Source organism: Magnolia sinica, chromosome 8, assembly GCF_029962835.1.
Source record: "Magnolia sinica isolate HGM2019 chromosome 8, MsV1, whole genome shotgun sequence".
NCBI lineage: Eukaryota > Viridiplantae > Streptophyta > Magnoliopsida > Magnoliales > Magnoliaceae > Magnolia > Magnolia sinica.
In genome coordinates this window covers 16,943,095-16,960,281 of record NC_080580.1, presented here as the reverse complement: position 1 = coordinate 16,960,281, position 17,187 = coordinate 16,943,095, and the positions used below count along the sequence as shown (strand labels likewise).

General features: G+C 38.7%; 1 protein-coding gene across 2 annotated transcripts in view; it reads left to right on the top strand.

Annotated features, from left to right (window-relative positions):
• The first annotated feature begins 12,865 nt into the window (after positions 1–12,865).
• Positions 12,866–17,187, top strand: part of LOC131253002 (kinesin-like protein KIN-5B) — a 35,809-nt gene continuing 31,487 nt past the window's right edge. The window contains exons 1-6 of one of the 2 annotated variants that reach the window (XM_058253817.1): positions 12,866–13,122; positions 13,399–13,624; positions 14,179–14,308; positions 14,399–14,554; positions 14,658–14,998; positions 15,089–15,227. In XM_058253817.1, the coding sequence (XP_058109800.1) occupies positions 13,446–13,624; positions 14,179–14,308; positions 14,399–14,554; positions 14,658–14,998; positions 15,089–15,227 (945 nt within the window). In that variant the 5' untranslated portion in view covers positions 12,866–13,122; positions 13,399–13,445. Of the gene's footprint in view, positions 13,156–13,398; positions 13,625–14,178; positions 14,309–14,398; positions 14,555–14,657; positions 14,999–15,088; positions 15,228–17,187 lie in introns of both variants that reach the window. The other variant, XM_058253816.1, reaches the window with a different exon arrangement.

Here is a 17,187-nt window from a genome sequence, read left to right as displayed (position 1 = left end):
TATTGGTTACCAATGATATCCTGAAATTGAGAAGTGAGTTTCATGTTAATAAGCCGAGATTATACTATACACCCATGGAACTTAATGTTTAGAATTGTTCTGATTGATGGATCAATACTTTGAACTCGACTATGAAATTATCGTGTGCTCGAGTTCAGGAGATAGTAATGCCCAACATTCATGAATCATAGAATTCTAGGATCTGGATTGTTTTTCAAAAATCATTCGATTTTATAGAAATTGTTCTGTAATTCTCAACTTATTTTTCGCGTACTTTGCTCGGGACTAGCAAAATGCTGGTTGGGGGTTGTGTTGAGGGTCGAATATTGCATATCAGACCCTAGTTATTGCAAGGATTTACAATCATAGTACTATTCATCGGCCTGATTTAATCATGTTTGTGATGCAAGGCGTATTCATGAGCCTGGATTGGGAAAGGGTACTAAAAGCATGGATTTAACAGTCTGAAGTCACCAAGGCAAGCGACGGACCCTAGGAGACCAAGATCGAAAGATTTGCACGCCAGGGATCCAAGAAAATTGAGGAATTGAAGCTCAAGGGGCCTGAAAAGTGTCCAGAATGCAAGATCATAGGGTTCCCACCATCTGATCAGTTCGAAACTCCATACGTGGCCTGAGGACCATAAATGAACTGTACACGTAAAATTTCATCCACTGAATCGCTGTGGAAGTGGCCCAACGGACATTTCAGCCTACAATTTACTGATCTGGGGCCCACCTGATCTCTGGATACGCCTCATCTTCGGTCTCGACGCCTTAAATCATGTGAAGAACCAGATGGACGGAGGAGATTTTGTACATACACCAGGATGGACCCCATGTGCATTGCATGTGTACAGTCTGCAAGTGCACCAGCCGTGCACCCGTGCACTCAAAGTAGGTCAGCAGGCGCTGACCGACAGAATTCAAAATTTCCAAAAAAAAAATGCAAACAGCGTTAACGTTGTTCGTCCGTCGGTTCTGCTTGTGGGCCCCACTAGACGCCTGGAGTGATGATCAGAGCCGTCCATTCGTTCCAAGGGTTAGCCAAAATCGACGCCTAGGTTTCCTTTCTCCTTCATGCAAGCATACGGGTGAAGATCTTAACCGCATGTAGGTATGGACGGTGGGAACAAAGATCGCATGGGCCACACCGAATCCAACATGAAGCCAGCCATTTCTTACTATTTTTTCGATGTGATTACAATGGACGGAGTGGATTTCAGAGAAACTGAAAGGATTTGGGTCCCACCAACAGCCAGCGCAAGAAGCGCTGGCTCTGTTTCGCAGACCGCAAAAACCGGACGCCGTGGGCCCCTGTGTTCTTCTGATCACCGTCGGATTGATGATCCAGACCATCCACATGCTTCAACAGATGGCCATAGCCCTAGCCAAGGTGTCAGAATCAACAAATATGTTGATTTCGCGCCGCAAAATCAAACCAAACACAAGTTGTTTTGCTGCGAAAAACAGAGATCCCGCGTACGAACTTCCGCATGGAGTGCGGAAACTCCAGTCGGTCTTTACTGCTTATAAAGAGGGAGAGAGAGAGGCGCAGTGGGGAAACGTGAAGGTGCGGGAGAGAGTACAGAGAGGTTGGCTGCAGGCTCGGTTTTGGTTTTTGAACGTGGGGAGGAAAACGGTTTCAAGCTGCTGGACGTGGCTGGAGAAAGAACTGCACGGGAAAGAGAGGTTGGCTGCTGGCAGCGTCGCTTGGGCTGGACCTGGACCTGGTTTTTCTTGTCTCTTTCTTTTCTCCTTCTTTTATTTTTGATATTTGAATTTAGCCCATTCATGTGTGGCTAAACCTCTTAGCTAGGGCTAAGAGGTGAAGCCTGTAGTGAGATGGGAGATTTTACTGTGTGCCTTTAATTCATAAACTGAATTTGATATAGTTGATTATTAAAGGAACATTTTTCTTAGTCTTTTATGGTCTGTTGTGACTGAAATTACAATGGGTTTGCAATGGCTTTGAGTATTTCTTTTCCCTTTTTATGTTTATGAAGTCAGAAACCCCTGTTGTTCATCATTGTCCCATGGGCATGGTAGGATGACAGTACCCTTCCTGATCCTCATACATTGTTGGTTGGTTGGTAATTAGTTTAATTCTGTTGTTTACTTTGTCTCCTGGGCATGGCTTGGTGATGGAATCCATTCTAATTCATATACCTTTCACCTCTTGAAAACTATATCAAAGGAAGTCTAGTTAAATTCCATGATTTCTGAAGCAGGCATAATTTCTCCCTGATCTCTACAAGTGGATCCTCTGAATCCCTAGTTTCTTCCTCTGAATTCCTTAAAGTTTTAGATAATTATTCCACAATTATTCCTTAAACTCTATTTGGTTTAGATCACATCTTAGTCTAGTTCTAGTTCTACTTGGTTTCAGATAATGTACAGGTATCAGTCCCTGTGGATTCGACCTCGGTCTTACCGAGTTTATTACTACATCACAACCCTATACTTGGGGAGTGAACAGTTTGAATCGGGCCGATATATTGATTCTAGCATGCCTGTACACACTACACATGACAAAAAACAAATCAAGTGCCAACAATTTTTGGCACGCCAGGTGAGACTCTTATTATAGATATACCTACGGGTATATTAATTGTAATGCCCCGAAAATCAGTATCCGAGTACATAGATTCCGAACCCGAGTTCCTGAGTGTTAACTTAATAAAATGCGCATGTGTATTTATTCAGATTCACATTCATTTAATATAAAAATAATCAGAGTAATGCAATTTAACTTAGCGGATTCAAAGCGAGATAGAAATAATGAAAAATTCAAAAATATAGGGCTAAAAGTAAAAAATACAATTCCAACTAAAATGGAGATTATCAAGCCACGATGAATATACCATAAAATCAATATATAGAGCACATCAAGTCAGAACTCCAACATATACAAGCACAAGATTAAATAAGTGTATGGTCTTCCAGATTTGCCTGACACTTTTAAGGTATCACGGCGAAAGTGCAAGTCGATCCAAGCCTACCTGTCAGAGGCCTCGATAGAACCTGCATCAGCAACAATGCATAGTTGGTGTTTTAAAACACCGTCCCAGGTGGGAGTGACTAACTAACTCAGTGGTCCCACTAGTCTTAAGTTACACATGCTATCGACACAATCAACGCAGTTAATGATAAACAACCAATCAAGCATTTCCTAAATGCTCTTTTTAAATGTACAATTGAGATTATGAAATCATGTATGCACCTTACAATCTAACACTCTCTCACAAGCAATTTCAATGCCTATTTCGTAATGCCAATACTCCCTCACAAGTTACTCCAATGCCAAATCACAACTTATCCTAAGGTATGCATGATTAGCCGAGTGGTTATTAATTTCAATTCATACAGCCGATTGGCGAAGCTAGGATACCAATGTTATATCATGAGTCCTTATCCAGATCACGTGGCTTATTGTGGTACATAGTGGCTTCTCACCAGTGTCCCTTGATTCAAATTTAGATATCACCCGTTTATCTCAAAAATCAATTACGGCATGATACCCAAATGTATGAGGATTAACTCAGTATAAGTCGTTACCCAAACACCGAGTATAATCACTCAATTCCGAGGTGCGGGCTTGTCACATAAAACTAAATCATTATAAGGAAATGACTCGTCACTCAATTCCATTCACACCCAAGTCATTCAAGTGGTACTTTGACACAGAACATCGACCAAGTAATTTGACGGGGGCCGTTCGAACAATGATCTATCATTTCCATTAGTGCTCACTGGTCACTATGGGGAGACTCGTCACCCCAGCATACAACGATAGCTCGGACACAGTGTCCCATACCACTATGCCCAACTAATGAGTCTTTGATAGGTTCGACAATGGTTTCGAACCTGTCATCTGATGATGAAATTTTGGTAGGTTCGACAGCTAAAACTAAAGTCTAATTGGAACGAGGGAAAGGACGAGGTCTAGGCCGATAAGGTTTGAGAAATTAGTCGAATGGGAGGTCAGGATCATTCCTTTTGCTATTTATTGAAGGCTTTATTAAAATGTGTATGTTCATGTTTCTTAAATGCCTTGTCTATTTTCTAAGAATATTTTGAAAGGGAAACCCCTAGCCAGGATCATTCCCTTTGCTATTTATTGACAGAGGGCATGAGGAAATGACTTTCTCTGTAGCCATAAGTTCCCTTATTACTACTGTACACAAAAAAGTTAGTAGGAAAATAAGAAATAAAATATAAAAGAATGGGAAATAGAAATGATCTCCACCTAAATCTGATCGAACACCAATGGTTGCGAATTTGTCATCTAATGATGAAATTTTGGTGCGTTCGACGGCCAAAGCTAAAGTCTAATTGGAACGAGGGAAAGGAGGAGATCTAGGCTGATAAGGTTTGAGAAATCAGTCAAATGAGAGGTTAGGATCATTCCCTTTGCTATTTATTAAAGGCTTTATTAAAATGTACATTTTCATGTTTCTTAAAAGTCTTATCTATTTCCTAAGAATATTTTGAAAGGGAAACCCCTGGTCAGAATTTTTTATTAAAGTATTTCTCAAAAACTGAAATATCAGTCACTTTGAAAGATATACCTCGAGGCTTCCTAATGGTTCAACTACCCTAAGCAATAATCGAAGCATCGATTGGTACGTTTGTTGTAGCAAAGGGTGTTGGAGGTAAACCTGGAAAGGGCCCAGACTGGAAATTGTCTAGGTAGCCTAATTAGTTGTGGGAGTAGGGGAGGATTGGTTTGGTGGTGGACTTATGATTGGACCAGAGACCGAGACTTTCCTATACTTATGTTTAGGATGTCTTGCAACATTGACCGTCTTTATTGGAGAAGAGGAGACGGTCGAGGCAATTGTTGTTTTCATGACCGAGTTGACTTTTTGGTTGGAGGAAGAATTAGCTTCGATACATACGTTTTCTTGGAAGTCGGGCCGCCGGTTTTTCTTTATCCGCTGAGAGTGGAGTATGCGAGTGATAATAGATTTGGTCAACTCAGCAACTAATCCCAAGTAATATTCTTTCCACCATTCGTGGAATGTCATCTTCGGATAGGAACGACATTTAAATGGAGGGCATACGAAAGTGGCACTCACTGATTAGAAGTTGTTGTATAGAGAAATGTAGAAATTGATTGATTCTACCAGTGAATATTCAAATGGTGGTTGGTTTGAAGTGAGGTGAGTGTAAGGGTAAGGAATGCACTAGGACAATCTAAATTGACGGGCGAGGAGGTTTGGACAATATTGTTCAACTCCCGATTTAACATTTGCACCAGAATCAATGGAACCGTCATATAAGAGATCTCTGTAGATGAGGAAGCTCTTCCTTTCTTCTTTTTTCCTTTTTTTTTTTGACGATTCAGTATCAGCTGATTTGGGATTTTCTGACAAAAGCCAAGAATGGTCAATATCTTTATTCTAAAATACGAAGAAGAAACACTGGGAAAGATTGTGGAGAAAGAAAAAATAGTTCATGCACTCAGTGAATGAATGAGAAATTCTTTGGTATGAGAGTATTTGTTATCCATAAGAAGAAGGGACAGTCAAAGATGAAAAAGGTTGGCAAATATTCAAAAAGCCACATTTGTGAAAGCCATATTAGGCCGCCACTACAGTGAAGCCCTTTGATGGTTGCTTCGAATAGACTGCGATCAAGGTGACTAATCACAAAAGGAGTAAGTGCTAATTGTCGGCCGCTAGCCAATGGAGGTACTCTTTGGTGATCTAGATTGTGTTTACATAAAGTAAATATCGATAAATCCACATCAAAAGAAATGTCGCATGCTCTTGGTGGCTAACAGTATCAATATTTTTGTGGAAGATCAACATAAAGCTAGAATATAATCTACCCTACCTCTTTGGGTAGACAAGGAAATGTTCGTCCTTAACGACAATGTTTGGGTAGACTGCTTCACTGAAGGGAAGAAGATGAGTTAGGGCACAGACATCCCTAATTATTGGACTAAACTAAAGTGGAAAGTGTTTGTCGATCGACTACACAAAGCCGAGGTAATAGCCATCAAAGACGGGTAAGTTAGATAGTTGATGAGGGAAATTTTGATACATTCATTAATACCAATCGATTTCCATGTATCGTCGTGATGCTTAGATACACGATTGTACCATTCTTCCCATTCATTTAAAGGTTTTGGCTAGGCCCTTAGGGATTTAAGAGCAGCAGAAGGATTTGGGAGAATTGATTGAAGGAGAAGGGTTTCATTAGAATGTGCAGGGAATAATTGACTCAACGATCCAAGTTTTAAGCAATTGGCTTCAGGATTGAAGGCTGGCCTGAGTGCATGGAAAGTCCTATTGTCAGAAATAAAGGATTCAAATAAGATTTCATCTTTAATATAAGGGGCAAGTTTTTCTAATTTTTTGAATATTTTTTCTTAAGATGCAATTGTAGGAGTAGAGGACGAATAGGCAACCATGAGGTACTTAGATGGTTTTGGGAAGAAAACAAAGAGACAAGAGCAATGAGGGATGAAAAAAAAGGAAAAAATTTGAAATGGTGTATATATCAGCAGAAATCATGTGCATTAATAAAGATGTAATCATCACCCCTCGAGTGATGTGACTAGGTGCGATGTGTCGCAAGGGTAGCGAAGAACAAACCACCATTTGGTTGTTATCTTGGTTAAATTTGGTCAATAGGGAGTCGACATGTGGAAAAGGACTTATTGTAGTAATTGCATCGGGTAACGAAGTAACATCGTCTTCACCTTTTGTTCAAAGGCGAGGCAACGTGGGGGTCAATGTTGTACCCTATTTCTAAATGATCGAAACAGAACTAATAATGGACATGTGGCATTATACAAATGGTAGGAGATGTATGAAAGATTTTCTGAGAGTTAATAATACAATTTTTATTGAATCATAGCTGACACTGATTTGGCACTACACGTCATCTGAAGATGAGGTATAATCAATAAAGTATTGCGATTGAACTCAGTAAAAACTTGAGTACGACTAAGAGGCAAAATGTGATCGAGAAGGCAGAATGGAGTTTAGTCGAGAGAAGAGAAATAGTTAAAAGATAAATGCACGTAGAAGAAGGATCTAGATGGTGACTCTTTAACTGCTATAACTGACGAATTGAAGAGAAGAAATGCTTGAATATAGGCTACAAGAGAGATCTATAAGTAGTAGAGGAAATCAACAAAGAGACATCATCCAACACACAACCAAATCAAAACAAATCTATCTTTTATATCGGTTTATCCTTAGATTGGCAATAATTCAGTAGTGGTAATTTTTAGCTATAGTTTTTACATGTAATCTAAATCTATGTTCATACAATTGATTTGTCTTTTATCCAATATTAAGCAGTTCTTTCAAGAGACGTATTCTTGCAGTCGCTCCTAGTGACCAATTATGAGTTTTTCCTTTTGTCTAATTGCACTGGTATATTAAAAAATCATTTCCTGTGAAAGGTAAAGCGCAACCCATTTTGGGAGGAAGAACCCCCACCTTTCGATTATAACCTAATCATTACAAAATTCTGTAATTGGTGGAGTAAGTGACCAATATTCTTAGATTTTGATCATATACGCTCATATTAGATGTATCTACTTATTTCGGAGCTTTGAATCATAGTTGATTGGTTTGAATCAATCTGCTATATTGATTCTGGTAGGCCCGCACACACTACACGTGACAAAAAATAAACCGAGTGCCAACAAGACCCAATAGAACTTGGCCCTATAAATGAGACCCGACCGAACTCCATCAGCCCATCACTGTACTTTAATATCCGACCTAAACTGAATTGTTGATAGCCGGATGTGTGTTGTGTTGTATAAGTAACTCGGTAAGCTATATCTAATGTGTCGAGTGAACTCTTGGTGCCCACTATGATGTATGTGTCTTATCCACAACATCTATTCGTTTTCCAACTCATTTTAAGGTATGAACCCTAAATTGAAGCATATCCAAAGTGTTCATCCCTATTGTCGCTAATTCCTGTGAAAGTCAATCAGGATGGGTTGCATGTAATCTAGATGGATTTGAATGGTGTATTTGAAGATTTTTTTTGGATATACGAAGAAGATACTATGGTAATACAATAGGAGCGCATCAAGCAACGCCACGTCATCCACTAAGTGGTCGAGTAAAGAGTTATTATGCTGAAGCGGTTATAAGACTAATAGAAAGTTTAGAACCAGAGAAGGTTAAGTAGAAATAGTTATAACAATTGTTAAAATGTGGGAAGCATCTAGATGGTCGAGTTAAGGTAATAAATAAGAGAGGAATTCAGCAAAGCTAATTGTATCATATCAACCAAATCAAACAAAACCAAACCTATCTTTCAATTATCATTTCCATTATATGTCATTTACATTCCTTAGTATAAACATTTACTTTTGCCTGTCATTTACATTTCATACTGTAATCCTTTACTTACTATTTACATTCCACGACATCTATTCGTTTTCCAACTCATTTTAGGATATGAACCCTAAATTGAAGCATATCCAAAGTGCTCATCTCTAATGTCACCAATTCCTATGAAAGACAATTTAGATGAGTTGTGTGTAATCTGGATTGATTTGCTTAGTGTATTAGAAGATTTTTGTGGGATATACGAAGAGGATTCTACAGTAATATAGCTGGAGTGCATCGAGCAATACCACGTCATTTAATAAGTGGTCGAGTAAAGAGTGATTGTGCTGAAGCGGTTACAGGACTGATGGCAAGTTTAGAACTAGAGAGGGTTAAGTAGTATTAAACAGTTATAACAATTATCAGAATGTGGGAAGCATCTATATAGTCGAGTTAAGGTTATAAATAGTAGAGGAATTCAGCAAAGCAAATTGTCTCATACCAACCAAAACAAACCTATCTTTCAATTATCCTTTCCACTATATGTCATTTACATTCCTTAGTGTGAACATTTACTTTTGCTGGTCATTTACATTATGTACTGTAATCATTTACTTGTTATTTACATTACACAACATCTATCCATTTTCTAAATCATTTTAGGGTATGAACCAAAATTAAAGCATATCCAAATGTTCATCCCTATCGTTGTTAATTCTTGTGAAAGTCAATGAAGATGGGTTGCGTGTAATCTGGATGGATTTGCATGGTGTATTTGAAGATTTTTTGGGATATACGAAGATGATTCTACGGTAATACAGCTAGAGCGCATCGAGCAACGCCATGTCATCCACTAAGTGGTCGAGTAAAGAGTGATCGTGCTGAAGTGGCTACGGGACTGGTAGAAAGTTTAGAACCAGAGAGGGTTAAGTAGTGCTGAATAGTTATAATAACTGTTAGAATGTGGGAATCATCTACATGGTCGGGTTAAGGTTATAAATAACAGAGAAATTTAGCAAAACAAATTGTCTCATACCAACCAAACCAAACCAAACCAAACATATCTTTCAATTATCATTTCCATTATATGTCATTTATATTTCTTAGTGTAAACCTTTTACTTTTGCTGGTCATTTACATTCAGTACTATAATCCTTTACTTGCTATATGCATTCTACAACATTTATCCGTTTTTCAACTCATTTTAGGTTATGAACCCTAAATTGAAGCATATCCAAAGTGTTTATCCCTATTGTCGTCAATTCCTATGAAAGTCAATTAGGATGGGTTACGTATAATCTGGATGGATTTGCGTGGTATATTTGAAGATTTTTTATGATATATAAAGAGGATTTTACGATAATACAGCTGGAACGCATCGAGAAACGCCACGTCTTCTACTAAGTGGTCAAGTAAAGTGCGATCTTGTTGAAGTGGTTACAGGACTGATGTCAAGTTTAGAACAAGAGAGAGTTAATTAGTGCTGAACAGTTATAGCAACTGTTAAAATGTGGGAAGCATCTAGATAGTCGGGTTAAGGCTATAAATATCAGAAGAATTCAATAAAGTAAATTGTCTCATACCAACCAAATCAAATCAAACCTATCTTTTAATTATTATTTTCATTATATATCATTTCCATTCCTTAGTGTAAACCTTTACTTATGCCGGTCATTTACATTCCGTACTGTAATCCTTTACTTGCTATTTACATTCCATAACATCTATCCATTTTTCAACTCATTTTAGGATATGAAGCCTAAATTAAAGCATATTCAAAGTGTTCATCCCTATTGTCGCCAATTCTTGTGAAAGCCAATCATGATGGGTTGAGTGTAATCTGGATGGATTTGCGTGGTGTATTTGAAGATTTTTTGGGACATACGAAGATGATTCTACGGTAATACAGTTGGAGCGCACCGAGTAACGCCACGTCATCCACTAAGTGGTCAAGTAAAGAGTGATCGTGCTAAAGCGATTACAGGACTGATGGCAAGTTTAAAATCAGAGATAGTTAAGTAGTGTTGAATAGTTATAACAACTATCAGAATGTGGGAAGAATCTCAATGGTCGGGTTAAGGCTATAAATAGTAGAGGAATTTAGTAAAGCAAATTATCTCATATCAGCCAAACCAAACCAAACCAATTTTTCAATTATCCTTTCCATTATATGTCATTTACATTTCTTAGTGTAAACATTTACTTTTGTTGGTCATTTACATTCCATACTATAATCATTTACTTGATATTTACATTCCTTAGTGTAATCCGTAGCGTTAATCAAGTAGTTGTTAACTTTAGTTATAATTTGATTCTAGACTCACCTGCTAGATTTACTTCAAGTATCAATCAGAGCTCTCTATCCAGAGGGTATTTTGCATTTTTTCTCTGTGACCAACCATAAGAATTTCTTTCTTATTGTTCTTTTATCTATTCAAGAGTTTTTTCATATGGAAGAAAAATGTATGATCCATTATTAAAGAGCGAACCCTAATCGTTTTAACATATTATGAGTGGTTGAATAGGTGACCGATATTATTCCATCTTAGTCACATACTAGGTATATGCATTAAGATGTCTATCTTAGTGCTTGGGTTATAATTATGTTTAAATTGAGTCGCACATTCAATTCTGACACGCCCACATTTATCATGTGACTTCCAACCGCTACACAAAGCTCAAGTAGACCACAACACAGTAGGAATTAAATAATTACCATGAAAAGTTATTAGGGGCCATAGAAGTTTTGGATCCACCTGTCCAAGTTTGTGTAACCTCGTGAATAGGTTGGATGACAAACAAACATCATTGTGCGCCCTAGGAAGGTTTCAACAGTGGGAGCCATTATCTCCACTTTTCCCTTCTCTCCTTTTATTTTTTTTTTTTTGGCAACACACACATAGATGATTAGTGGCTCCAGAAAAGGACAGAGCCATTTTTTTTTTTTTTTTTTTTTTTTTTTTTTGGGTTAGCTTGTTAGTACACACCCATGTCAGTACACACACTCCATGTTAGCCACCCCCACTAGGGATCGATACCAAGACCTCAAGTGTTGAAACGAGGTATCTCTAGTCAGTCCACCAGTTGAGCTATGGATCTACTCATCCCGCGATACGCAATCCGAGTCCTTGGCGGCCCTCATTTCTGGACCGCATCATTTAAATAGCGGGCCCCACCTTATGAACGGACTGGATTTCCATATACGTGCCCAAGTGCCACGTGTACAGGTGCGTGTGGTCCCGTCTCTCAACGCACCGACCCAATCAGTTGAAGCCAACTCAATGCACCGAAGTGCGCATCTTTTGAAGTGGAAATGAACGGGTAGAGTGGTAAGAACCGGAATATGGTGAAGACTTCTCTCCACCGTACACGTGGCTAGGGTAGATACCAATCGGGACCATCCATGTAATGGGTCCCATTGTAGAGGATACACTGTTCATAAATCACAAGTATCAGACAATCATAGCCTTCGCATACTCATGCTTTTTTCCTTCTGAGTGTCTACCACTAACCCATTTTTTTCTTTCAGCCGTCAATTTCAAGATCACTTATTGAATGGTTTGGATCATCTTCCACCATCCACAGTGGGAACCACTAGATGGACGGTACCGATTTACGATATAGATCTCTCTTGTTGCTATCCATCAGCTGTGCCCGGCCAAAAAATAAAAACACGTGGAAGGCACTACTGTCCGCTCATTACTTGGGCCACACGTATACGAGAGAAATGGATAGCAACGAAACATAGCCAATACTCACACGTGTGACCCACCTGATGAGTGGGCCACCCTGATTTCTGGGCCCTAAAGATAAATATTCCTTCCTCGGGTAGTCATAGCACCATGTTATAGTGTTAGCCCTTGATGAAGGTGGGCCAAGGCACGCTGGGCCCAGTTAGCCCATCCAATGAGTACTGACGACCGGAACTGGTTTATCATCCAGTTACTGAACGGTGCAGATCTAAGTATGCCAGGTCAGATCATGCCACGGACATCTGGTCCGTTCCTCTAGCAGTAGATCTGGTCATTTGGGCCATCTGGATCATTCCGAAGCCAGCATGCTAATTGGACCGGGCTGGACCTATTACCGTGGGCCAACATTCTGGGAACCCAGGTGGGGCCCACTGTGATGTTTGTGAGAAATCCACCCCGTCCATCAGTTTTTTGAGTTCATTATAGGACTTGGATCATTATCACCACTGCTTCATGTGGTGTGGTCCACGTGAGATTGGATCTACCTCAATTTTGGGCTCATACCCTAAAATGATACGAAAAAATGGATGGACGGTGTGGATAAGACCATACATCACGGTGGCCACTCAAAGCTCCTTCCCATTCCCAGCTGGAGACTGGCGGCGCAGGACGCAATCCGCGTCCGATTCTGTGACCTTCCTCATCGACTGTGGTTTCTTGAAAATTTGATCCTGTTAATTTGAGTTAATGAATGACACGTGTACAATTTCTGGGTGCCTGCGTATCAAGCTTCATATTCAGCCAGAGTATCAAATAACTCTGCATGGGGAAATCATGTACTCCGATCCAACTCAAGTGAAAACCCTAGATATTTGAAAAACAGGCCACATCAGAAAAGGCCGCCTCTTTTCAAACCCAATATAAGAAAAGAATCTTTGACACGTCAGCTAAACGGCTAGAAATTTTCAAATACTATGGCCGTTAGAAGAGTCGTTGACGCTCCCATTTCCTCATTTTTCAAAACGTAGAACCACCGTTTCAAGAACATCAGACAAGAAGAATCCGAGAAATAGGAAGCGAAAATTCATAGATCTTTTCTCAGATTCTTTAAATCAAGTTCTACTTTTCAATCCAGATCCTCCCTACTTTAAGGTACCCAAAAATAATCAAGAAATTCCGTTTTATTTGATCAATAAGGATTTAGATTGGGATTTTATTCCTGGGTTTCTCTTTTGTCGTTGGATTGAGTGATTAGTAGCTTTACTGGCTTGATTCTGGTTTATGGGTTTGACTGCCGATCAAGGGCTGAGATTAGAATTTCATTTTTTGGGTTTTCTTTTCCGGCTTTGGATCGAGCAGTATATGAGTTGTTTCGTTGATCTGATTGCTTTGGACACTTTTATAGGTCTGAAAATCCAATTAAAATCTGTTGGGTATCAATCATGTCTTTCACGCCGGATCAGCATAGGAAATTGGGATCTGCGACAGCATCCCCATCTCCATCTCCTTCTACGGTTCAGACACCTCGCACTGAAAGGCGGAGACTGGAGCCGAGATGGACGGATGGGAACCGGCAGGATAGAGATCGAGAGGTTAATGTGCAGGTGCTGCTTAGATGCAGGTGGGTTTTCCACATTTCTCCTTTTAGGATCATAGGTTTCTGTTTGAAGAGTGTTTTCTTGTTTGTGGTTGAGAACGGCTGATTTCAACACATTTCCCATAAAAATTGTTAGACCAAATGAAATTATTTGAGAGGCCATGGATTTGGTATTATCAAATGGGGGAACCACTCAATCTGAAGTGTGGTCCACTATCCCATTGTCTGATTATGGGGCCATGGATTTGGTATTATCAAATGGGGGAACCACTCAATCTGAAGTGTGGTCCACTATCCCATTGTCTGATTATGGGGCTGTCATGCTAAGCGTGATCCACTTGATCCCACCACCTACTTCGAAGATCAAAGAAAGTAGCCCATCTCACATTGCTTTCTGATCTTGATCAGGTGGTGTTATTCACCCTGGATCATTGCTCATATCAAATTTCCTGTGTGTGATTTTCTTGGGAAAGTTGAAATTGAATCCACGGCCTAATTGAAAGGCCAACATCATATGTTTTTTCTCTTTTGCTGGCTTGAAAAAATGATTGACTGGTTGATAATCAATCTGATAACAGACCATTAACTGATGATGAGCAAAGGTTGAATGTTCCTAAAGTGATATCGTGCAATGAGCAGAGAAAAGAAGTAACCGTTTTGCAAAGTATAGCTAATAAGCAAGTTGATAGGGCTTTCACCTTTGATAAGGTATGCTACTTCCTTTGCCTTCGGCTGTGATAGTTTTTCTTGGTCAGCAAATTGAAATTCTGTTACATCTTGTTTTGGAATATTTGACAGGTATTTGGGCCAAAGGCGCAACAAAGATCCATATATGACCAAGCCATTTCACCCATTGTTAATGAAGTCCTCGAAGGCTTCAATTGCACTGTTTTTGCCTATGGGCAGACGGGCACTGGTAAAACATATACAATGGAGGGAGGAATAAAGAATAAGGTATGAAATATTTTTTGTTTCGTTTCATTATATTTGAATTATAATATCGATAGTTGTAGTGGGAAGGATTCATTCGATTGTGACACATATTAATTCAATTTAGGGTGGAGAATTGCCTGTTGATGCTGGGGTAATTCCAAGAGCAGTCCGCCATATATTTGATGCCCTAGAAGCACAAAAGGCTGATTATAGTATGAAAGTTACTTTCTTGGAGCTCTACAATGAAGAGATCACTGACCTATTAGCTCCTGAAGACTGTACTAAATTTGGGGAAGATAGTAAGCAAAGGAAGCCCATTTCTCTTATGGAGGATGGGAAGGGTGGCGTTGTTGTAAGAGGTCTTGAAGAAGAGGTCGTGTATAGTGCAAATGAGATTTATAATCTCTTGGAACGCGGTTCAGCTAAAAGACGCACGGTAGAAACCCTACTAAACAAGCATAGCAGGTAATGGTTATTAACTATACTGATGTTTAGTCTTAAAGATTATGTAAGCGTATTTAACTAAACAAACTTTTTTTTTTTTTTCTGATGCAGTCGTTCCCATTCTATCTTTTCCATAACCATTTATATAAAAGAATCGAATATAGGAGATGAGGAGCTCATAAAATGTGGGAAACTAAATCTTGTAGATTTGGCAGGCTCAGAGAATATTTCTCGGTCAGGTGCACGAGAGGTATGCGCAATTATATAGTAACATTTATTGCTTGACACTTAAATAACTATTTCTACAATGTACATGTGCCATCTAAGATCACTACAATTATAAATAGTTATTACAGTAGTTAAAGTCTTAAAATTTGTTTTGACTTAATACTATTATATCTTACAATCATGGATAGAGATCAAGAGGTTAATGCCACAAGAATTGTTGATAGTTATAAGAGAACAAACATGGATATCACAATTTCTTTTTTGTTCAAATAGAAGGAATATTGCGGAGGATCCATCCTATGCAAATCATAATTTTGTTAATTGGTCAAACACCTAAGAATACTTCTTGGTTAGGCACGTCCTTATCTTGTAAGGTTTGTAACTAGAAACCTATCATTGCAACATACATGTAGAAGTACTGTCTAGGATCACCTATCATTGCAACATACATGTAGTAGTACCAACTAGGATCTCTGCATGGTTGTTAGAGTTACGTATCATATGATAATTGCGCAAATCATAATTTGCCCTTGGAAAACACTTAAATCCCTAGGAACACTTGATAGTTGATGAGAAGGAAAAATTAAAAAGGAAATCATGATTTCCTTATGTGGTCAAACATTCAAATAGAAGGGATATGAAGGGGACCCCTTCATATAAAAGGAATATTATGGATGACCCATCCCAAGCAAATCATAATTTCATTAATTGGTCAAGTGCCTTAGAATATTTCTTGGTTAGCATGTCTTATTGCAACACATATATAAGCACCCAATATGACAATTGTGCAAATCTTGATGTGCCCTTGGAAAACACTTGAATTTCTATGGACACTTTGATATAAAGGAAAATCATGATTTCCTTATGTGTAGTTAGACATTCAAATAGAGGACCCTTCAGTAGGAAACCACAATTTTCTTAATTAGTGAGAGGTTGGCTGAAGTCAATAACTATAATTACAGATGACTTCCCCTCTTGAAGAATTAATGGTTCCTAGATCTTAGAAACTCACCTATAGATTTTGTTATGAGGTTTTTTTTTTTTCCTTTCATCAATATATTTTGTTGCTGAAGTTGGTACCTACCAATAGATTTTATTACATGAACAACAAAGCACGGTTGTAAAGAAACAAATAATAAAATGTGAAACTACATCCATAGACCTGCTTGGGCTTGAACACAACAAAGAGGATGACAATCAATAGTATGTCAATAATGAGGATGGGTTTGCAATGAGTTGAAATGAATTGTCAGTCTTAAGGAGTACACGATCTTATGGAGTGCCTATGAGTGCACATAGTTTCTTGATTCTTTGTAATGCACCATTATGTAGGTGTATATCTCTTAAGATTTGGTAGCATCTTTGATTGGTCTTGTTCTTTTTCTTCTCCTCCTCAAATTTGGATCTTTTGGTTTCTTCTCAAAATTTTGGGCGTGGGTTGGTCATCTTCTTGACAAGTGTCTCACCATAGCTTTTAAATTGATCTTCTTCTTTTTCTTGACAAGTGCCCAATTGTATCACATCAGTGTCTTTGACATGTTTTCACCTAGCAACTAACTAGGAAAAATGCCATGTTAGAGTCACATTTTAAAAGCAATAGTGATACACTTGAGTTGCGATCCAACAATTTAAAACCTATGATATATGAGCTAAAGAGGTAAGTGAGTGGCAATGATTGAGAATATATCACTAGCTTTGTACCCCTATCCCGGTGTCTAAGTTGTGAGGCTCTGATCATCAATAGAAGAAAAGGTTGGTGGCAAGGGTAGAACTTTTGAGGAAGAATTGTCAAGACTCAAGAGTAGGTGCCACAAGAAGAACTGAAGTGTGAGAGTGAGTGTGTCCATAACCATGAGTACAAATTGCAATGGTAGAATTGATGACAAGGTCTTAATGAGGCATACTTGATTATGTAGCAGTAAACAAGAGACCTCAATATTCACTTGATTTGCATACCACAATTTTCTAGACCATTAGATTGC